At 40.5% G+C, this 24,626-nt stretch overlaps 1 protein-coding gene across 2 annotated transcripts in view; it reads right to left on the reverse strand.

Moving 5' to 3' along the window:
• LOC125461153 (acetylcholinesterase collagenic tail peptide) overlaps positions 1 to 18,747 on the reverse strand; it is a 102,553-nt gene extending 83,806 nt beyond the window's left edge. The window contains exons 1-2 of one of the 2 annotated variants that reach the window (XM_048549619.2): positions 18,626 to 18,747; positions 10,899 to 11,040 (exon numbers count right to left, since the gene is read on the reverse strand). In XM_048549619.2, coding sequence (XP_048405576.1) covers positions 10,899 to 11,040; positions 18,626 to 18,670 — 187 coding nt within the window. In that variant the 5' untranslated portion in view covers positions 18,671 to 18,747. Of the gene's footprint in view, positions 1 to 10,898; positions 11,120 to 18,625 lie in introns of those variants that run through there. The other variant, XM_048549628.2, reaches the window with a different exon arrangement.
• Positions 18,748 to 24,626: the final 5,879 nt, after the last annotated feature.

Genomic DNA, 24,626 nt, shown 5'->3' on the forward strand with positions numbered 1-24,626 from the left:
TTAAATAGTGGTTTTATGCAACTCTGTTTGTGGGTGTTGGGGTGGTTGTTGATATTCAGGACTTAATCTGTGCATATGTGGCCTTTCTGTGTAACTTTGTCCGAAATTCCCCGTTGGTCCTGCATTCTACCATGACGTCCGGGAATGGGAGCTGTTTGTTCTTTTTTTCATCTCTGGTGGATTTGATGCCGGTGAGAGTGTTGTTTATTAGTTGGTGTGTCTCCTCTACTTTTGTCCGTTTGATGATGACGAAAGTGTCGTCCACGTATCGAATCCGTCATTTAGGTTGAATCTGTGGAAGGGCTGTGCTTTCAAGTCCCTGCATCACTGCGTCTGCTATTAGTCCGGAGACAGGTGACCCCATGGGTGTCCCGTTGATTTGTTCACAGATCTGGCCATTAACGTAAAGTCGGTCATGACGCATAGGTCTAGTAATTTCAGCGTGTTATCTGTGGAGATGGTGATGTTCGGGTCCAGTTCTTTCAGTAGTGATGCTAGTGTTTCTCTTGCCAGTGGTATGTCATTGATGTGAATGGAGCGGTAACGTCGAAGGGCACCATGGTCTCATCCTTGTCTATTCTTATGTCTTTGAGCGAAGTGAGGAACTCCTGGGCTGAATGAATTGAGTGGGGTGACTTGCTGATGAGGTGCTGTAGTCTTTGTTGTAAGTCCTTGGCTAACCTCTGTGTTGGTGTGCCTGGGAGGGAGACTACAGGTCTGAGGGATACTTCTAATTTGTGTAATTTTTGGGGGGGGCATAGGATCAGGAGGTGTTTGTCCCTTCAGGTTTCATTTTCAGATAGTCGGCTTTATTGATTTGTCTGGTCTGTTTGAGTCTCTTCAGTGTGCTGATTATTTCATTACCCAGTTGTGGTACTTTGGACAACGTCAGAATCCCAGGCCAAACAGAGACAAGCACGGGAATTTCTAGAGGCTCAGTTCTCCACCAAGAAGGCCATCAACAAATACATAGAACTAGACCCTATATATACACCACTGCAAAGGAAAACCAGAAATGAGGAAATTAATTCCAAAGGACCCCAGAGTTTAAATACGAGGTGGGAAACAAAGCAGCACTTCATCAGAGGCTGCACTGAGGGTATTACCCAGCAGGGTAATGAATCTGCGAATTAACAAATCCACTCAGCGAGCAAACCAACCACAGAATCTCCTCTATGCTCTGTCGAGTGCAATTTCAGCTTTCCTTTATTGTGGTGTCCACAGCTGCACACAGTACTCTTGTCTGAAGTATTTAGGAGTATTCATCTGAGCTCTGTCTTGTTTCTGAGATGAGTGGCTTTATCTTCAGGTCGAATATCTGGAATTCTACGTCTTCATTCATGGTAAATTTGTCCTCGCAGGGTGTGCATCATTCAGTCACTACTTTGTGTAACTTTCCACAGATTGGAAGCTCAAAGTAGCCGGAAGCGCCATGTCATTTGAATATTTCATGTTCACTTGATGCTTTGTTCTGTTCAAATACAGTCAACACGGCTTTGTGAGGGGCAGGTCATGCCTCACAAACCTTATCGAGTTCTTTGAGGATGTGACTAGAAAAGTTGATGAGGGTCGAGCTGTGGATGTGGTGTATATGGACTTCAGTAAGGCATTTGATAAGGTTCCCCATGGTAGGCTCATTCAGAAGGTCAGGAGGAATGGGATACAGGGGAACTTAGCTGCTTGGATACAGAATTGGCTGGCCAACAGAAGACAGCGAGTGGTAGTAGAAGGAAAATATTCTGCCTGGAAGTCAGTGGTGAGTGGGGTTCCACAGGGCTCTGTCCTTGGGCCTCTACTGTTTGTAATTTTTATTAATGACTTGGATGAGGGCATTGAAGGATGGGTCAGCAAGTTTGCAGACGACACAAAGGTCGGAGGTGTCGTTGACAGTATAGAGGGCTGTTGTAGGCTGCAGCAGGACATTGACAGGATGCAGAGATGGGCTGAGAGGTGGCAGATGGAGTTCAACCTGGATAAATGCGAGGTGATGCATTTTGGAAGGTCGAATTTGAAAGCTGAGTACAGGATTAAGGATAGGATTCTTGGCAGTGTGGAGGAACAGAGGGATCTTGGTGTGCAGATACATAGATCCCTTAAAATGGCCACCCAAGTGGACAGGGTTGTTAAGAAAGCATATGGTGTTTTGGCTTTCATTAACAGGGGGATTGAGTTTAAGAGTCGTGAGATCTTGTTGCAGCTCTATAAAGCTTTGGTTAGACCGCACTTGGAATACTGCGTCCAGTTCTGGTCGCCGTATTATAGGAAAGATGTGGATGCTTTGGAGAGGGTTCAGAGGAGGTTTACCAGGATGCTGCCTGGACTGGAGGGCTTATCTTATGAAGAGAGGTTGACTGAGCTTGGTCTCTTTTCATTGGAGAAAAGGAGGAGGAGAGGGGACCTAATTGAGGTATACAAGATAATGAGAGGCATAGATAGAGTTGATAGCCAGAGACTATTTCCCAGGGCAGAAATGGCTAACACGAGGGGTCATAGTTTTAAGCTGGTTGGGGGAAAGTATAGAGGGGATGTCAGAGGCGGGTTCTTTACACAGAGAGTTGTGAGAGCATGGATTGCGTTGCCAGCAGCAGTTGTGGAAGCAAGGTCATTGGGGTCATTTAAGAGACTGCTGGACATGCATATGGTCACAGAAATTTGAGGGTGCATACATGAGGATCAATGGTCGGCACAACATTGTGGGCTGAAGGGCCTGTTCTGTGCTGTACAGTTCTATGTTCTATGTTCTATGTTCTATGCAGTCTTAAATCACAATAATTACAAACCAATTTTCTCTTTTAGACCTGATATTGTCAATTTGCCTAAAGGAGTCAATTGAGTCCTCGGAATCTTAATCTAGTTTCTGTCTCATGCCCACATTTGATCAATCAGGATTGTCATCCAACATCTCTGTAGCAATAGTCTTTCAGCTCTGTATACTTACTTGGCTTCTTCCTAGCTAAACATTGTACACAATCTGATTTAACTTCTTGCAGGTAAAACATTGCACTCCATTTGCTGAACTTGCTCTTTTGTTTTATATGATGACCTTCACAACACTTGCAACATGTCCTTGGGTCTTGTTGGCTATTCTACGGATACTTACTGCTTTTTGCTACTTTTTAGCTTCTGTTCAGAGGGGTTGGGCATCATTGAGGCCAGCATTTATTGCCCATTCCAGATTGGACAGGAGAAGGTGGTGGAGAGCTGATTTTGTGCACCAGTGTAGGCCATTCGGAGCAGGTACACTAATCAACTGTTGAGAAAGTAGCTTCTGGATTTTGATTCGGTGACAGTGAAGGAACGATGTTATATTTCCCAGATGTGGCATGGTGTGCGGTTTGAAGGTTATTCCCGTTATCCACTGCCTTTTTCCTTCAAGATGGCAAGGTACGATTGGAAAGTGCTTTGAGGAGCATTGATGAATTTCTGCAATGCATCTTGTAGATGATATACACCACTGCCACACTTGTGAAGTGAGCCAATATCAGCAGACATTGTGTCAATCAAAAACCTGCTTTGACCTGAATAATATAAAGCTTGGAGTGTTGTTCAAATGTTGTTGCATTTGAAGGGTCATGGCTGCTTTACAAAATAGTGGACAGGCCTGAGTTTCTTATCAAAATAGTGGACAGGTCTGAGTTTCTTATCAAAATAGTGGACAGGTCTTGGCTACTCCTTCACATTGCATATTAACCAAAGTCCCTTCTGTTTGCAGTTGCAGAATTGCAGCAGGAGCACTTATTTATAGAATAGTTTTATCCCTGATTAAATTATCGTTCACATGAACAAATTCACAGAATTCTCTGAGCTGTGTCACTAATCTGTTTTTTTTAATCAACCTGTTCAGAGATGTTATTATTCACCTCTGGAGCAAGTTGGACTTGATCCTGGGCCTCCTGGTCCAACAGTAGGGACTTAACCATTGAGTCACAAAAGGGTTGAAAACATTTGGTCGATTTTCAACTTCAGCCTTACTGTTGAACACACACCATTCATGTGTTGCATTATGTTAAGGTTCCAAATATGTCTTGAAGGCATTTAAAATTTCAGCAGTCTTTTTTGTTCTTTGGAGGTTAAGGTTAGAACACAACTTGTAACAGTTTCTCCCATTTGATGTTAAGATTATTGCCACTTTCATTTGTTAATTAAATCCATTTCAATATGGTAGGTTCATCAGTGTTGCTTCACTGTTGCTGGATCAAAATCCTGCAACTAGTTCCAAAACTGTTGTGGGTGTACCTGCTCTGAATGGACTACAGCAGTTTCATCAATGTAAATGGGAATAAAACTACCAGTTTTACTCATTTCACATTTCATTTCAACCAGTGTTCGGAGAGGCGTGTTGGCAGCCATTGTGCCTTAACCTGGACCTTTCAGCTGATGGCTGTTTCTTTTCTGTGGCTTTTAGAAGCTTTCAGCAACTCTGAACATTCCAGCTGAACATTATAGCTGTTCCTCTATATAGCTCCAAAACGCAATCTCAGTTCCACCCTACCACATATCACAACCTCAGAGGAAAACTGTCCTGCTTTTACTGTCTCTTTTTTGAACTGGTCATAAGCCATTTGTGCCCAGTGTGTGCTTCATGATAACGGTCACACGATTACAAAAAGCCAAGAAGCACTGTATTATAATTTCATCCAAACACCAAGAATACATTGCTAAATCCACTGCATGCAGTAAGGCAATGCTTTTGGATTTCAGTATTAATTTGTTACGAATACTATACAGTAATTGGAAATGGATTGGCTCTGTGGTAGCTAAATTGGCTGTGTATGGTACTGTTTATTCCAACGTTCTCAATGAAACCTGCAGTGCTATTAGAGAATGATAGAGTTAAAGAGGTTCATGGTAAGAGATATTACCATGCTGGTTTGCATGGACTTTCTTTCCTTAAAGTCCTTCTGTTACAGACTGCTCACGAGTGGCTAATAGCACACTTCATAAAATGCCACAAATAGCTTGATGTTGCACATGGTAGGCTACTTCAGAAGGTACTTCAGACTGTAACAGTCCAGGTGGAGCAGGATCAAATTAGAAAAATCCAATACATGCAAGATTTTGTTGGTTGTCTCTATGCCCTATTTTTATATCAGCTCTGATTTGCACTTCCTGTTTACTTCGTTTGATGTAACAATTTTTGCAAAACTATTTATCAATTCCACAAAAAGACAGTACCTGGTATATTGGCAAGTTTGCAGGAATGTTTCATTATCACTCACGTTTTGATATGTTTATTTATTTAAAAGACTTTGCTCTCCAACAGCCTTCAGGCTTGTTAGGAGTAGCCCTAAATGTTTCAATATAAATACCAATGTAAAATTAATCAATCAGCCCATGTTCGGCTATTCCCCAGGACGCACAATGAGACAAACATCAACTGTACCTGGACTACAATCAACTCTGTGAAAGATGCTCTTTGGTCTGCCCAAAGCTTCCTGGGTCTTCCAGGACAAACAGCTGATCTCACCTGAGTGTTGCAGACCAGTCCAAGGTGCTGGACTATGTGCCGAGGGACATGCTAAAGCTTGGGACTGCTGCTGCCAAGGCACAATGGGGCAAGACCACTGTCTGAGGTCTTCCTGCTGAAGTTAATTGGGGGTCCATTCAGTTATCAAACTCTTCCAGTGCCTCAGGTATTTTAATAAAGTCTTGCACGTGTCAGAGATGTCTTTCCTTTGTTTGGATATAGTCAAACTCCAACACTTGCTTGTTTCCTTAATATGCTATTGTACAGAACCGAACTATGTATATAAAGTTACTTCTAATGAATACAGTATAATTTTGAAATTAAAATAACCAACCTGTGTTCCTAACTGACAGATCTCAGTGGACTATTAACAGGTATCTCCCATTCCCCCACCATCCGTGACACTAAAGCCTTTCTGGTGGAGCATAATATCTGGACTTGAGTATGAGTTAGACCCTAAAAATTATAATTCTCTTCTGGCCTTAAATAGTGACAAATATTTTAGCAGTCATTGCTATTGGGAGTGCAAGATTCAAACAATGCTTTCTCTAGTTGGGGACCCCTTTGATGTCACAAACCATAAATGGCTCTGGCCACGTATAGAACATTTTCTGAACCTTGAATCTGCACATAAATCCAAGTACCTCCTAAGTGCCTCTTGTCATCATTGTAATGTGTTCCATCCTCATCAAAACATGATCCATGGAAGTCATACACTTTGCACAGTCAATGCAACTCTACAGTGAATGCCCTACAGGGTAGTATATAACAACATGGAACAATAAGTATTTCAAAGATCAAGAGCATTATAACAGAGGCACTATTAAGTAACCAACTAATAACACTAACACATTTTTGAAGTGAGGTTTGATGGTTTATATTAATTTTAAATTACTGTCTGATAACTAGCATAATAAAACAAAATAACAAGCATCAAGAGTTATTTCTGTTGAATCTAAATAACTATTGACATGGGAAGGAACATTTTGTATTGACAAAACATTTTGATTAATCTGCTGTGACATAGTATATCAACATGGCCCGTGTGGTGCAGTTCAATGCAAAATATTTCTGAACTGTATGTTTAGGTAGTGACCTTTATATTGCAGTTAGAACAGGTGCTGTAGTTACTGTATAAGTAGTGTGAGCAGACAATACAACGTTTTACTGATTCATTAGCAACACACGCCATGCAAGCTAAGGATCTTTTGTTTATGTACAGTTATGTACTTGTGTAGAGTATTGACTGTTAGTTCTGATTACCAGCAAAACATCTGAACTTCTGTTTCTGTTTTTCCACCCTTAATCACACACTTGCATCTTCGTCCTTGAACCCCTTTCCTGCTGACTGAGGTTTGGTCCCACGTTGTCAGGCAAAAATGGGAGCATTGGAACAAGAATAGACTTCGTTTCACAGTCAACTTGATCAAGGCTGACCTGTGACCCAACTCTACATGCATACCTGTACTCTAAATACTTTATTACCTTAATGCCTTAGATTGACAAAAATCTATCAATCACAGATTTAAAATTAACAATTGCTCAATTGCTGTAGAAGGATATTACAGATCTTTGTATTAAACTGTTTCTTAGTTTCACTGAAGCCTTAAATTTTAGACCACACCAAAGCGCTAGTCCTAGACACCAAAATAGAATCTGTAAACCTAATGTGTTTCCCTTAATATCTGGAAAATTTCACTCCAGTAACCCCTGGACCTTTGAAATTCTCAGTAACATAACCTGAGTTTGTGAAATCACTCCTCATCATTTATCTCTTGATGTTCACATGTCATTCTAGTAAATCTATAGTGTGTTCCCTCCTAAACATTTCAGTATAAATTACAATATAAGATACGGCAATAAGCCCATGTTTTCAATTGACAGATCTCAGTGGGACTATCACAGTTGTGCTTTCAAGATGACTTATTCTTGGCCTCAATGGAGTGTGCTAATTAACCAATCATGAGCAGTCTGCAATGGAAGACCTTTATAGAAAAGAAAACTTGATCTGTAAATGAGGTAGTACAGACAGCCTTTTGCATTCAATTCCATTATATACAAAGGCTAGAATTCCACAAGCCTTTTTGATTACCTGTTCCTGACATTTTAACAATGATCTGTGCTTTTAAACACAAAATTATCTTTGAAACTTTACTGATTCTAGTTTTTCTTTATTTTGAGTGGACCTTGTTTTATCCATTTATCATCGAAAGTGAATGACATTACAATGCTACAACTGAATTCAATTTGCTTTGTTTCTGTGTTCACTTAACCTAGCAATATTTCGGACAACCACTGAGGGGTATGGACCAGCAGTAATCTTGATCTGGTCTTATTTGGTATTGCACTCGCACAAATATCCAGTCAGGAGATTAGACTAGTAGAAGGTTTTCCCCCTAACAATGAGGTCAGTTGCTGTACCACTGTTCTGGCTGATATCAATCAACACTGTGAAGTCCAAAGATCAAAACTTGAAACTTACTCCTCTATATGTGCTGCTATTCAGTAAGTTAATCAGGCTCGATAGTCATGAGATTTTTAATTATGTTTAATTCAACTTGAAATCTGAAGGGTTTCAAAAGATGTGTTTGACATTGGTTATTGTCAAACTACAACCAATGCAAGGGATGTTGTTGAGCAGTGCTATCTCCTCCAATTAGTCCCTTGAAAATGCGACACTACTAATCTCTCACCACTCAACATGAACATTCCCTGGCACCAATACAAATGCGCAATATAGATGCCCCATTCAAATAATCTGGAATTATAGCCAAAAAGGAATTCACTTTAATTTATGTAAATGGATTCCCTGTGGAATTGAATTCAAAATTGCAATTTATTAAACTGCATTCACATTCTCACTGCAGTATTTTTTATTAGCTATTGTAGGCAATATTCCGGAAGTATTATCGCTTGACTATTAATCCAGATACTCAGCTAACGGTCTGGGGACCTGGGTTCAAATCCTGCCATGGCAGGTAGTGGAATCTGAATTCAATAAAAACTGTAAATGAGTCGAAAGATGACTATGAAACCACTGTTGCCTTTCAGGAGGGGGAAAAAACCTATCTGGTTCACTGTGTCTTTTAGGGAAGGAAATCTTACCTGGTCTGGTCTATATGTGACTCCAGACCCATAGCAATGAGGTTGACTCTGTTCTGGTCTCTGGATAGTTAGGTATGAGCAATAAATGCTGGTCTCACTGGTGACACCCACATCACAGGAAAGAATAAAACAAAATTGTGTGATCAGTGAGCTCAACATTCACAATGGATGTACAAATGTCTTCAACATGAAATAATCACTAAATCATAGAACAGCACAGAAAAAGACCATTCAGATGATTGAGTCTGCATTGGGCTCTTTCAAACAGCATCCAAGTATTGCACACCTTGGCTCCTTTCCCACATCCCTGCAAAATTTGGTCTTTCGAGTTGTTTTGTAATTCCATTTACAAGTAGCTATTCAACCTGCATCCATTCCTAAACCTGGCAGTGTATTCCAAATTCCAACTACTTGTTTTATTGAAATTTTCTTTTTCCCCCTCACATCTGATTCTTCTAGAAAAGACCTGTGGCATCTGCTTATCAATTTTTCAATGCCTGGAAACACTTGCATTACTTTATTTACTGTATTGAAATCCTTCAAGATGTTAAACACTGTTATTAAATCCCCTATTAGCCTGAAGAGAACATCAAGTTTCTCCATTCTATCTTCTACGCAAAAAAGTATTCACACACAACTGAGCCATGTTCCCACCACCACTGACATTTTGTTTGCTTTTCTCTTAAACTACAATCCACCTCCAATAAAACACGAGTAGCCAATTCAATACTGACATGCAAAACCCATAATGGACAATGCAAACCATCATGGTGGTTACGGGGTACGGACAGCAGCAAGGGACAAAATCAAAATGGAGTTGGAGCGGCAAAAGTTTCTCCATTATATCTGTATAACTTTAATCCCTCTCAGCTGGATCTATTTTCGTTCATCCATTCTGAACCCTTTCTAAAGATTTTGCATCCTTCCTGAGTATGGGGTTGGAATTAGACAATATCCTCACCAGGGTGAAAGTAGTGTTTTCTGTAGGTTTACACAACATTCTGGCTTTGGTACAGCTGTGCCTCTATTTATAAAGTACAAAAGCTTTACTAATGCCTTGTTAACCTGCCTCATCACCTTCAAAGGAGCATAAACATCACCACCACCCCTCCATCTCTGTTCTTGCACTTCTTTAAAAGTGTACAGTTTAACCTGTCTCTCCATTTCCCCGTGCCAAATAGTAAAGAGAGTGCATTCAAAATAAATGACACATTGGAGGTAACATTTTGTTATTTCTTGGTAAAACTGATGAAAATGCTATAATAATATAAACAATGATAGTCATCACTGTTGTGCAGGCATTATAGAAGTTATTTGTTTTGGATCCGTTGGTAGAACCCTATTCTCCCTACATTCCAGTCTGTGTTCAGGGCATGTTCCTTTGAATTAGGCTGCCAACTGCATCACCTTTACATTTTATGTGAAGCAATACCTTATAGAGTTTAACAAAATGCAACACACGAGGTACTGCAGCATGACTTTAAAAGTTCAATTAAGATTGACTTTACGTTTCATGGAGAAATGTGTTTTTGGGAGTATAAAGTTACCATAGTCTGCTCTCTCATTAGAGAGGTGACTGGGAGTGTTTTAACCTGAAGGTCACCATGACTCAGGCCAGAGGCAAGGTTGAGAAGGAGAGCCCTGCATGGTAACCTCAGCTGGCATGAGAAGTGAACCTGCACTGTTGGCATCACTCTGCATCGCAAAACAGCTGCCTAGCCATCTGAACTAACTGAGTCCCAAAGTATTGTGCAGAAGGTCTGATGCACAATGTCCCTCACTAATTGGACGCACAGATAACTGCAAAGTTGCTGGTTGAACAGACTCTAGTCAAACATACGGATTAATCTTTGACTTTGGCGTTCCCAAGGCAACATCCGCAAACAATTGGAAATAGTTTCCCATTAATTCTTGCTGCCTGAACAAGTTATTTCAGGAGCCCTGGCTGAATATGTGATACGAACGGGCCAGCTGATGCTGTTTACCATTTCACATCCGATTGGTGTCCCATAGCAATGAGGAAGAGACCCGAAGTATTTTTAGAAAAAGAAAATCTACGTTTGCACTCTGTCCTCTCTCCCGGAGGACCGGCCGAAATAGAATTGAACGCGGGCCGCTTACAACATTAGAAACTAGGTACTGGAGCGCGAACAGCTATTCACATCCTGATCCGGGTCAGGCCGTTCATCCGGTGGGATAGCCCCATTCGGAAGAACACGGACTGTCAATTTCACTCATTCCCTGACGCTGCGCATGCAATACCCAGTTTAACAAGCATGGCGAGGTTAGGGTACAGAGAAAGTAACAATCATTTCACCTACTCTACCTGTTTGTAATGGGAACGCGTTGTCCAATAGGGTGGATTCAGCCAACACATAGCACAGAAAGAGCTGGAGGCCAACACTGAAGGCGATCGGGAACATCCCGGCTCGGCTACAATTCATATTTGACGCTGGAGTCGCTGTTGCCTTTTGGGGAAGAATGGCAAACATTTCCCATTAAGTCTGCTTACCGCACTCAGGCTATATTTAAACTGAAAGTCCACCAGCTGCTTTTACAACACAAGCCCCAGCGCGGACATTAGACACTGGTAACGCTCATTATTGCTCGAAGATGATGACTGGAGCCAATAATCAGGCAGTGTAGATATTTAAACACAGACACGCACATTTTCACTGGGCTCACTGACTGTGGTCCATTCTCACTTTGGATATTCCGCGTCTCAAACTCGAAAAGCGCCTTTGAAAGTATTTTTTTATTATTTTTTCACTGTGCATTTCCGATTATATAATCTCCACATACACTGTCCTTCTTCATGAAGTATATACAGGGTATGCATTATGTTAGCATGATATGCAGGTCCATCTGAGCGGACACTAACAATTATATGAGGGTTTACATCTTCAAAATGGAATGTGCAAATTTGAAACCAGATTTACCAAGATGTTTCGCAGCGAGATTTTTCGCCTCTGTGACCTATCTCCCCTCCACCTATCTTCTCCTCTATCCACGTCCCCCTCCCTATTTATTTCAGAACCTCATTCCCCTCACCACTTCTGAAGAAGGGTCTAGGCCCGAAACGTCAGCTTTCCTGTTCCTCTGATGCTACTTAGTCTGCTGTGTTCATCCAGCTCTACGCCTTGTTATCAAGATGTTGCCGGGTACAAAGCAGTTGAGTTATAAAGAAAGGCTGGATAGGCCGGGAGTTTTTTCACTGAAGCACAGGAGGGTGAGAGGTGATATTATAGAGGTTTATAAAATAATAAGAAGTATAGATACGTTAATGGTAGGTTCTTTTACCTAGGATGGGGGGGGGGGGGGGTGTTTCAAGATTAGTGCCAGTTCTTCATGAATTGAAACTCCTTGTTCACACACCACACTTTCAATCTCACAACTGCTTCATGTGGCTCCTGTAACTACCCAAACATATTGCCCTTTGTGGTTCTGCATTTTAGTTTGAATCCTAACTTCTTAAACTCATTCAGCAGAATATCATTGCCAGTTCTGCATGGATCCCAATAACTGGATCTTCCTTCTCTAACCTGTGTTCATCCATTGTCTTGAAGAGAGGTCTTAAATGCAAGCATGGGCAGACAACACAATCATTGGAACCCCCAGTCACGGCAGTAGGGAACAGAATCTATTTTCTGGGCTATATTGTCCATTATAATTTATCACTCCATTTGAATGGCTTCCTGTATTACAGTGCTATGCACAGTTTTCCTTAATCCTAATAGAGGAATTGCTCTTATTAACCTTATATCTGATTTTGGCAAGTAATCACAACTTCAGTAAAGATATAGTGGCTATCACACCCGACACCAATAGAAGACAGCACCCTAGTTCCAGTAAACATACCTTCCCAATGAGCTTAACCACAATATAAATGCCCCATTGTTATTAACCCAGATAAGTGTATCATCCCTATTAATTGAAACCCTCCCAAAAAAATCCCATTAATGCTCATATGTGTACAGCTCTTGCCCCCTTAATCCTAAACTCATTAAATACACCACTGCTGGTAATTCCTAACCAAGATAGAGATAATACTCATGATGATAAGGGAAACTATTGATCGTCCTTAAAACGCATTTGGTTCACTAGTGTCTTTGCTGCCCTAATCGGGTCTGTCCTAATAGCACATTGAGCTCAATAGCAATGCAGTTGTCTCCAAATTGCCTTCAGAAATGTTACAGAAAAGTACTCAATTTTATTTAGTGCTACAGGGAGCAGGGTATGTCTGGGTGGGATGACCTTTGCAGGGTTGATGTAGACTCGAATGGGCTGAATGGCTTGCTTCCACACAGCAGGGATTCTATGAAAACTGTGCTGGCTATCTCTCCAAATGCTGATTAATTTTGTATCTCAGAATTTCTTCCAGTACTTTCCCACAACCATGGTTAGACTGACCACCCTATAGTTTCCTGGTTTAGCCTTGGCTGTTTTCTTGAATAACACTACCACATTGGCCATCCTCCAATCTCTGGCACCCCATGTGTGGCCAGAGATGAAGTGACAATTTTCAACAAGCATCCTAAATATTTTCTTCCTGGCCTCACTCAATAATCTGGTATGCAGCCCTGGAGATTTGTTTACTTTTAAGCCTGTCAGACCACACAGAACCACCTCTCTATCTGTGCAAATTTCTTTAATAATACAGCATCACATGCATTCTCCCTGATTTCTAAACCCATATCTCCTTTGTTTTTGAAAAAGAATGCCCTGTGTCTCAGAATAGTTACACAAATTTTAAAATTCATTTATGAGGGGTGAGTATCTCTGGCTAGGTCAGCATTTGTTGCCTATCCCTAACTGGTCAGAGGGCAGTTAGGAGTCAACTATATTGTCATGGGTCTGGAATCACAAGTAGGCTAGACTGGGTAAGGATGGCAGCTTTCATTCCCTATAGGGCATTATTGAACCAAATCTTTTTTTAGAGACCATTGACAGCAGTTACAAAGTTGCTATTAGACTAGTTTTATATTCCAGATTGTTATTGAATTCAAATATCACCATCTGTCATAGTGGGATTCAAACTCAAGTCCCAAGAAAATTAACCTGCCCTTCTGGATTACTTAACGAAGTGACTTTACCGCTATGCCTCAGCCCCTCCAGCTGGTTGCTGGCTCACGTTATCTGCACTTGCCTTTTGAGCACAAGTTCTGCCCAAGTTGATAATCCCTTCAGCATTACTATTACATTAAAATACAGCCATGCAATGCTTTGTTGCTCAGCACGTGATGATAATAATTTTGGAAGTGAGTTAAGTGCATTCTGCTGGACTGTTTTAGTCGGATAATGGGTTAATAATGTCATGTAGGTCTTCACTAACTGCTTACCCAAATGGTAATCATCAGAACTGTATTGTCCAATTGGCATTCTTAATGTTGACTAAATGGACAGGCCTTTATCCATGATAATAAAATGTGAGGCTGGATGAACACAGCAGGCCAAGCAGCATCTCAGGAGCACAAAAGCTGACGTTTCGGGCCTAGACCCTTCGTCTAGGCCCGAAACGTCAGCTTTTGTGCTCCTGAGATGCTGCTTGGCCTGCTGTGTTCATCCAGCCTCACATTTTATTATCTTGGAATCTCCAGCATCTGCAGTTCCCATTATCTCTAGGCCTTTATCCATGCCAGATTTCGCTTGAAAAAGTCTTGTTTTGGAAGATTTAGGAATACTTCTTCCAGTGACAGTATTTTGTGTGACCACCTTCTAAGTGCAAGTTTGAAGTGCCTTCAATCTAGGTATACTTTCATGGTATCAAATTTCTTTCTTTAAAATACACTTGATGAAGCTATACCAGTCTGTGTAGTGGTCAGCTTTCTGAACTTTACCGTTTTGCTCCATGTCATTCCTTGGAGAATCAATAGATGGATCTGCATCATCCTTAAAACTGCCAATCTTGTCAACACCATCTGGGTAGAGATGATTTGATTATATCACACATTATCTACTTGCCAATGAGGTTTGAATGTCATGAATTATGACTATCAAAATCTGTACACTTTGATATCCTTGCAACTGCTGAACCATTAGTATCTACCAGGTGGAAGATTCAGAGAAAATAAAGTGAGTTGTTGGAAATGTAGTGTGATTTCAGCAATGAATAGAATTGGCAAGCCATGATATATTGTGAGACAATTTATGGAGTGTAGTCATATAGCACAGAAGACAGACCCTTTGGTCTAACCAATCCATGTGAAACATACTCTCAAACTAAACTAGCCTAACCTGCCTGCTCCTGGCCCATATCCCTCCAAACTTCTCCTATTCACGTACGTACCCAAATGTCTTTTAACATTTTAACAGTTCCTGCACCCAGCACTTTCTCAGGAAGTTCATTCCATACAGGAACCAGTCTCTGTGTAAAATATTTGCCACTCACATCTTTTTTAAATCTTTCTCCTCTCACCCTAAAATTATGCCCTCTAGCCTTGAAATCCCCCATCCTAGGGAAAAGGCACCTACCATTAACACTATCTATCAACCTCATGATTTTCTAAACCTCTTTATAGTCACCTCTCAACCTCTGATGTTTCAGTGAAAAAAAATGCTACAGTCCATCCAGCCTTTCTTTATAACTTAATCCTTACCTGGCAACACCCTGTCTCCCAGTCTCTTCTAAATCTTCTCTAACTTTTCTGAAGAAGGGTCTAGACCCGAAACATCAGCTTTCTTGCTCTTCCTTTGCTGCTTGGCCAGCTGTGTTCATCCAACCTTGATATCTAACGTAAAAAAGTCCTTCCTGTAAGGTTGTACAGTGCAGTCCTACTTGCTGTGCTGCACATTGTTTGAGATGGGTAATAATAATTTGTTGGCATTAGCTCATGCTTGTGCTTTATATGTTTGTTATCCTGCCTTTTCAGCTTATATGATACTAATTTCTGTAAATATTAGGTGACTAAATACAGTTGATATGGTGCATGAGGTTAACAATACTGAAAGCTTGGTCATTTTCTGAAATTTGCCTTTTGACCATCCCTGAACATTTTGATGCCTTTGCATTTTTGCACCTTCTTAATGCTTTCTTTGGCACCAATGTTGTGGTATTGTAAGAACAAAAGGCCACAAGAGACAGAAACAGGAGTAGGCTGTCCAGTCCTTCAAGCCTGCTCTGCCATTCAATAGGATCATGGCTGATATGACATTGCTCGTGTTCACCTTCCTGCCCTTTCCTTGTATGCCCTGGATCCTCGACCGATCAAGGATCTATCAATCATAGCCTTAACTATACTAAAGGACTCTTCTGTCATAGCTGGCTGTGGCAAGGCGTTCCAAAGACTCACAACCCTCTGAGAGAGGAAACTCTTCCTCATTCAGTCTTAATTTGACACCCCTTTATTCCAGGACTATGCCCTCTGGTCCCCTCCGATGAGGGGAACATCCTCTCAGCATTTACCCTGTCAGGCCCCTATATGTTTCAATCAAATCACTTCTCAGTCTTCTAAATTCCAGTGAATAAAGTCCCAGCCTCTGCTCATAAGACCAATCCCTCCATACCAGGATCATCCTAATGAACCTTTTCAGAACTACCTCCAATGAAATTATATTTTTCCTCAATAAAGGGACCAAAATTGGCTCTCAGGCCTCCAGATATGGTCTCACCATGATCTTGTAAAGTTGCAGTAAAATAAGTTCCCTACTCTTAGACTCCAAACCCCATGAAATAAGGGCCAACATTCCTTTGGCCTTCCTGATTACCTACAGCATCTGTGTACTAGCTTTGTGTTTCATGTACAAGTACCCCCAAGTGTATTTGCATTGCAGCTTTCTGCAGGTTTTCTCTACTTAAAATAATAGCTCTTTGGTTCTCCTTTCCAAAATGAACAACTTCACATTTTCCCACATACTCCACTCCACATTTTTCTCACTTACTCAACCTACCAGTATCTCTAAACGTTTTGTATCACATACAACCTGCCTTTTCACCTACTTTAGCATTGTCTGCAAATTTGGCTACAATACATTCACTTCCTTCCTCTGAGTCTTTTTGGGCTAATAGTCCAGTTAGTTAGTTAGTGGTTTTAAGAGTTTGTATCATTGCCATTCCTAGAATTTTGTAAAGTACTTTTCATTAGTAATAAATAGTTGTCATGTTTTATGTAAAACAAACGATGTCAGAAGTCTTCAACACAAGTATAGCTCGGGGGTAGGAAATTGATGGACATGTTAATTAGGAGGAGTTACTGTGATAACTTCACAAAATGTTCATCACATGTTGTGACCTCACAATTCTCCACTTTGTATTTGTTTGTGTTGGTTAATTCAGTGTCTGTGACAATACCTTACACTATCACCTCCTCCAATAGATAGTAAACAACTGAGCCCATCAAGTCCTGTTGACTTGTTTGGCTTTTGTCTCATTAGTTTGTCGAATACTTTGCCCCTTGTGATAGCGACTGTTACAAGATCTTTCTTTTCATTTATGCACTTGCTTGTCTGTTCTTTTTGGAATAAAGACTGAGGTAAAATATTAAATTAACTTAATTTAAGAAGTCACAATTATTAATTCATTCTGGGGAATGTAAGGGTCCCACAGTAACCTCAGCTCTTCTCATTTTATAAACCTATAAAAGCTCTTGCTATTTGTTTCTGTATTCTTTGTTTTACTTTCGTGAACAAATTTCTTCCTCTTTCATTGTTAGCTTTCTTTAATCATTCACTGCTGGTTCCTTCAAAAATCCCAATTCTTTAAGTTATCACTAATTTTTGTGGCTTTGTATGCCTTCATTTTTGAGAAGTCCTTCTTATTGAGCAGAATTAATGTTTGCTAAACAGTAAGAAATATTTGTTTAAATGCCAGGCACTGCTACCCACTGAGTTCCCCCTTAGTTTATTTTCCCAGCCTAATTTAAACAACACTCTTCATTCAGTTATGAACCCAACCCCAACATGCACCTATTAATTCTATCCCCAGTGGAGTTACCACAATTAGTAGCTAAACCAGAAGAAAATATCACACTCGTTAATTCAAACTCCACTAAAAATAATGTCACCCACTGGATCTTGATGCCATAATCCCACTAATCATACGAAATAGAGTCATAGAGCCACCCAGCATGGAAACAGAACCTTCAGTCTACCAGTCCATGTCTTCTCCTGGCCCATATCCCTCCAAACCTTTCCTATTCATACAATTATCCAAATATTTTTCAAATGTTGTAACTGAGCCCACATCCACCACTTCCTCTGGAAGTTCATTCCACACACAAACCACTCTCTGTGTAAAAAAAATTGCCTTTGTGTCTTTTTTTAAATCTTTCTCCTCACCTTAAATATATGCCCACTCGTCTTGAAAGCCCCCACCCTAGGGAAAAGAAACCTGCCATTCACCTTATCTGTGCCCCTCATGATTTTATAAATCTCTACAATGTCATCCTCAGCCTCCTGTGCTCCGGCAACATGCTGGCAAATCTTTTCTGAATCCTTTCCAGCTTAATAATATCTTTTCTGTGCCACTTCTGTTAATTCTTAATGCTAGCTGCTAATGAAATATATCGGCCCTGTAAGTTCTAAACTGCAATCAACGAACTATAAATCCAAAAGCAAACAGATGTCCCACCCCCATATGATTCCAATTTCCAATACAGATATCACCCTTACTAATTGTAATCCATAAAGATAGCCTCTTAGTATTCAACATTTTATGATAGAAAAGTTTTTTTTCCTGTCCAGTCTTAAGACATGGTGTGCTGATTCACATTTCTTCTTCAGTTATCGTACAAGAAAGGTTTGCTCCCCAGGGAAGCTGCTTCTCCCCGGATTGACACCGGGGGACTCTGCTCCCTCTTTGAACGGACTGAGCACTTGAGCAGCATGAGACCCCTCACTGAGACTTCGAGCAACTGTTGGAAATGTCATCTCTGTGTAAAAAGGTGCCTTCATTGAATCACAGCGATTGAGAGAAGGGCAGCGAGAGAATCGGCGAGTGTAAAAAAGTGGGACCAAAATGGGAATTACTGAGGGAAGTGGACCCTTGTCAGCTCGTTCGGTTGTGTCCAGTCGACGCAGAATCCCCTGTTACGGTATTGCCACTGCAGAGAAACTCACCCCCGTTCTCCCCGCGATCCGAAAGGCTTGCAGCAGAAACAGCATCTTTTTTGTGATGTCTTCACCCTGGGCGCTGGAACACGGTCATTTTCTTTGTAATTGCTCTCCGAGCCGGAGACGGCAGAGAGATGTTGCAGGGAGCCAGCACGTACCCTCACATCACACTGCATCACCCTCAGCGCCCATCCCACTTCACCCTGCACTAGCCGCCTGCCTTTAGATAGCGCCTTGTGAGCGCCTCTCTCATGCAGCAATAACGGGAAGACAGCCGTCACTGTAAGACACTGGCCCTTGGCTCTGACGTTGGGCAGCTATCCCGGTCAGTGCTGACCCCTCACCGGGCCAGGCTGGGTCACTTCCCTCCAGAACAGAGCCGGGTGCTGACAGGTTAAAGACGTGAGGCTGCCTGGACGGGGTCTTCAAATGATAAGATCCGCACACTGGCATTCTGAATGACACCTATTAAACATGTAAGAGAGCACCCCACGCTGCCCTCTGACTACATAGCGGCCGGCTTACACATATTGCCCTACCTGCTTGGTAACATTGGTCTGACTTTAAAATAAATGGCTCAATCTCCGTCATTAGTTCTCCATGCCATCTCTGTATCATATGAAATCATGGAAAGAAGTTATCTGGCCCGTCGTGTCTGTGTCTATTTAAATGATTTTCTATGCAACCAATGTTCAACAGTCGATATTGCCCAGTTACTGAAGAAGTACATTCAACAACTGGACTTACCTCTTCAAATACAAGTTATTGCATTTGTTCATTGAGATCTTCACTAACTGGTTTCTGCTCATTCACGTTGGTGCAGATGTACCTCTAATGAGGTATTCAGCTGTTGCATGGCAGCTTTTTGCACAAAAGGGCCCGAATTGTTTCAGTCTAGCCGTGATGCGGAAAGTTAAAGTCTCGTTTTACCCAGTGAAATAACGACAAGAATAAGTAAGTAAATAAGCGAAAGCTTTCTCGCTTCCCACGCTTTTGTATTTGCTTGCAGGTTTGTAAAGCCTCTATCAATTCTTTTTACTTACCTTTAAATCTTCAGATTGGGGTTTTCCACAGAAACAGCACGACTGGCAAATGTGCAGACTTCTTAGCACTCGGCGACCCCCTGATCAGTCTGCAGGAGACGGGAACAGCAGTCGAACACAGTATAAGTTTATTGATCAGTTCCACCACATAAATCTGATTTGTTAAACCTCCTCATTTAATTCAAGAATTAATGGCAATGCAATTAAGGAGAGAGCAATGCCACAGTATTACTTTCACTAATACTTCCTCAGACCAAAGAAAGTTAAATCAATTTCTTCTCTCTTACATTAAAAGCTGAAATCAATAAATGAAAAGCTCCGGACAAAACTCTGGACGAATTCAGAGGAGCTTCAATGGTTAATGCAACATAAATAGCAATTGTACAGGACCAACCCAAGTAACTTGGGTTGTACAGTAATGACACGGCGGCGTCTCATCGTGCAAACTTGTAGTCAGCGAGTAAAGATTATAATACTTCATACAGGCTTTGCTATTTGGAACCTCAGTTTTAAGACCGCGAATACGGATTTGATTTCGTGCGCGATACGCTGTTTCAAAGGGCGGCTTTGCTGGTTTTAAAATGTACAAAATAACTGAGTATATTTTACAGAAAGCGTTTGCTTTTGTTACAAAATTGAGCATAAATAAAACAAAAACTGAAGCATCGGGAAATGATGGTTCTAATTTTATTTTTAAAATATTTTACCGTTTAAGAATTGGAATTACCGATGTAAATTATACCTTGAAACATTTTCTACAATGCTGGGTTGCTGCCGGGGTCAAAGATTATCTATTCTGAATGTACGTTACAAATATTCCAAGGAGGGCAATAGGTTGCCAAAACTGTTGGAAAACATACAGAGTAATAGAATCACACAGCTCGGAAACACACACTTAAGTCCAACCAACCCATACCCAACATAATCCCAAAGGACCCATTGTGTAAAATCATTGCCTCATGTCCTTTTTTAAATCCCTTCTCATCTTAAAAATATGTCACCCCCACCCCACCCCCAGATGCAATCCCCACCTTAGGGAAAAGATAACTACCATCAAACTCTATCTATTTCTGATTATTTTATAACCTTCTGTCAGGTCGCGGCTCAACTTTCTAGCTCCAGCGAAATAACTCCCAGCGTATCCAGCCTTTCTTTATGACTCAAACCTTCCATACCTGGCAATATCTTGGTAAATCTCTTCTGAACCCTCTCCAGTTTGATAACACCCTTCCTATAACTGGGTGACAAGAACTGGACACAGTATTCCAGAAGAAGCCTCACCAATGTCCTTACAACCTCAACATAACACCTCAACTCCTATACTCAAATGGCTGAGCCATGAAGGCAAGTGTGCCAAATGCCTTTTTTAACCATCCTGTCTACACGTGAGGCAAACTGTAAGGAATTATGTACCTGCACCCCTGGGTCCCTCTGTTCTACAACACTACCCAAGGCCCTAACAATAACTGTATAAATCCTGCCCTTATTTCTTATATCAAAATGAAATACCTCACTTTTATCCAGATTGAACTCCATCTGCCATTTTTCAGCCCATTGACCCATTTGATCAAGATCCCTTTGTAATCTTAGAACACCTTCTTCACTGTCTACAATGCCACCAAATGTGGTGTCATGAGCAAAATTACGAACCATGCTTTCTATATTCACATCCAAATCATTTATATAAATGATGAACAAAAGAGGACCCAGAACACCACAGGTTACAGGCCTCCAGTCTGAAAAGCAACTTTCCACCACTATGCTGTCTCCTGCAGTTGAAACAATTATATATCCAATTGGCTAGCTTACCCTAAATCTCATGTGACCTAACTTTACACATTAACCTATCATGTGGAATTTAGTCAAAGGCTTTACTAAAATCCAAATAAACTGCTTTGTCAGCGTCAACCTTTTTGGTAACGTCCTCAAAAAAACTCAAGTCATGTTTGTGGGACTCAGTTTTCCTCAAAATAAACCATGCTGACTATCTCTAATCAATTTTTGCCCCCCTAAATGCCCATAAATCCTATATTTTATAATCACCTCCAACAATTTACCCACAAGACTCACAGGTCTATAGTTCTGCGATTTCTCCTTACAACCTTCTGTAAACAAAGATAAAACATTAGCTCCCTCTCCAGTCATCGGGCACATCACCCATAATTATAGGCGATGCAAATATTTCTGCAAGGGGTCTCGTAATTTCTTCCCTTAGTTCCCACAACATTCTGCAATACATTAGATCAGGTCCGAGCGAGTTATACACCTTTATATTCTCTAAGACCTTCCACAATTCCTCTTCCATAATGTGAACTGTTTTTAATACAACTAAGTTTGTTTCTCTGTATTCTCTAGACTCAACTTCTTTCTCCACTGTAAAAACTAATGCAAAATATTCTCATCCGTCTCCTGGGGTTCAACACAAAAGACAACCTCTTTGATCTATAAGAAGCCAAACCCTCTTTCTAGTTACCCTCTTACTCTTAATGTATTTGTAGAATCTCTTTGGATTATCCTTAACCTTATCTGCCAATGCTGTCTCATACCCCCTCTTTGCCTTCCTCATTTCGCTATTAAAAATGCCCCTACACTCTTTATATTGATTAAGAGATTGAATTAAACCAAGCTGTTCATATCACAAAAAGGATTCGCATTTATTCTTGACTAGGACTTCAATATCTTTATTCATACGTTACTCCTTAATCTTACCAGCCTTACCCTTCACACTAACTCTGAACTCTCTTCATCACACTTTTGAATGCCTCCCCCTTGTCAGATGTCCTTTTACCCGCAAACAATCTACTCCAATCAACTTTTGAAAGTTCTTCTCTCATAGCATTAAGATGTGCCTTACTCCAATTAAAAACTTTAACTTTGATGGAAGGCTTTTCCTTTTCCATAACCATTTTAAAACTAATAGAATTATGATTTCTGGACCCAAAGTGTTCTCCCACTTTTACTTCAGCCACCTGCCCTCCCTTATTACCCAAAAGAAGGTCTAGTTTTTCTCCTTCTCTATTCGGTGCATTCACCTAATGATAAAGAAAATTTTCTTCAACATATTTAACAAATTCTTCATCATCCAAACCTTTAACACTATGGTAGTCCCAGTCAATGTTTGGAAAATTAAACCCCCCATTATTGCAACCTTATTATGCTCACATACATCTGGGGGCTCCCTCTGTATTTGTTTCTCAATTTCTCTCTTACTACTGGGGGACTTACAGTAGAATCCCATCAAAGTGATCTCTCCTTTCTTTTTGTAATTTGTACCCATGTATTTTCACTGGTTGATTTTTCAGAATTACCTTCTCTAGTTGCACTGATAATGTATTCCTTAATCAAAAACACCTCAACTCCACCCTCCTTTCTTGCCTCCTTTTCTATCCTTCTTGCAGTATGTAAAACTGGGAACATTGAGCTGCTGGTCTTGTCTACCTCACAGCCAAATTTCTGTAATATCTGTGACATCCTAATTCCATGTTCTTAAACATGCTCTTAAGTTCATCAGCGTTGCCTGTGAGGCCCCTTGCATTGAAATAAGTATAATTTAGATCTTCAGAAGGGTCTAGGCCCAAAACGTCAGCTTTTGTGCTCCTAAGATGCTGCTTGGCCTGCTGTGTTCATCCAGCTCCACATTTTGTTATCTCGGATTCTCCAGCATCTGCAGTTCCCATTATCTCTGGAGACTTCTGAACTACCTTTTTACCTTTCCTGACAGTCACCCATCTGTCTGACTGATCCCACTGGGTAATAACTTATCCAAATCTACCAGCCATCTCAATTTGTATCTTATATATGGCTTTAATAACATTAAGCCTAAAACGCATTAGCTGATTAACTGAAAGGGTATGGGACCATTGATTTAATTACTTTGCAGTTCATATGAAAGCTTGTTACCATAATGACCAGATAAAAGCTGATGATAAGGAAAACTTGATAAAGCAAGTAACAGTATTAGTATTGTTTTGTTCCGAAGCCAACGAAGGAGAATGCAGTGGAGACTTGTGGGTGGAGGGGGGAGGTGGGGGAGAGAAAAATGATCTGCCTCTTCTTTCGGTAAAAGAAACTAGTGAGTCAAGCCACATAACGCTTACTGTGCATTCAAGTCTAGATGATACCAGGATGCATAGCATCAACTAGAAACAATAAAGTTGGATTTTTAAATCCTTCCTCATGCAAGTGCAAATCAGATTTGTAGGTAATTGATCAGCATTTTGTGATATTTTCCATATGCCATGGAGCATAAATATAGAAAATGGCATTTAACTTGATGATCACTATCAGCTGATGGTGGACCAAATGTCCGCATTTTTATAAATAATTCCCTGCATGTACATTTAGGAGAATATAAATTTGGTTATATTATATTAAACAGTGTTCCTGTTAGAGCACTTCACCCATATTTTCCACCCACTATTTGTATTGTTTGTCTCATTCATTTGTCTACCTTACATGTATTTGGATTTAAGGGGGTTTGGTTTAAGTTTGCATCAGTAATTAGTTATCTGTTTTTGCCACATGTTAAAGGATAAGATTAAATTGTTTACACATAAAATAATAGAGACCGTACCTAAAGTTCCGTATCTGATTCACAGCAGGTTGGATTTTGTGACCAGTACTTCTGATGGGCAAGAGTAGGTAGCAACCCTAATATAATACAAGTCTCCTTTCCACAGATAATTATGGAATTAAGTCTTATTCTAATTTCAAGGCAGTTGCCCAAGCTCTCTCTTCAATATTTATCTCAGCAGTATAAGGTAGTTGTATCAACGATCCATGAGCTTAATCTCTTTAGCCGTCTGCTTAAAATTACTTTTCACTCTATGTAATTGGGCTTGAGAATTGTTCTTTTCATGAATTAACATTTCAGTACTGGTGGATAGGCATTGTTTTAATGTATTCTTTCTGCTATTTTCACAAAATGAATCGTTTTGGAACCAAGGAATATTCAGGGGTTCTTT

The sequence above is a fragment of the Stegostoma tigrinum genome, chromosome 2 (genome assembly GCF_030684315.1).
Source record: "Stegostoma tigrinum isolate sSteTig4 chromosome 2, sSteTig4.hap1, whole genome shotgun sequence".
NCBI lineage: Eukaryota > Metazoa > Chordata > Chondrichthyes > Orectolobiformes > Stegostomatidae > Stegostoma > Stegostoma tigrinum.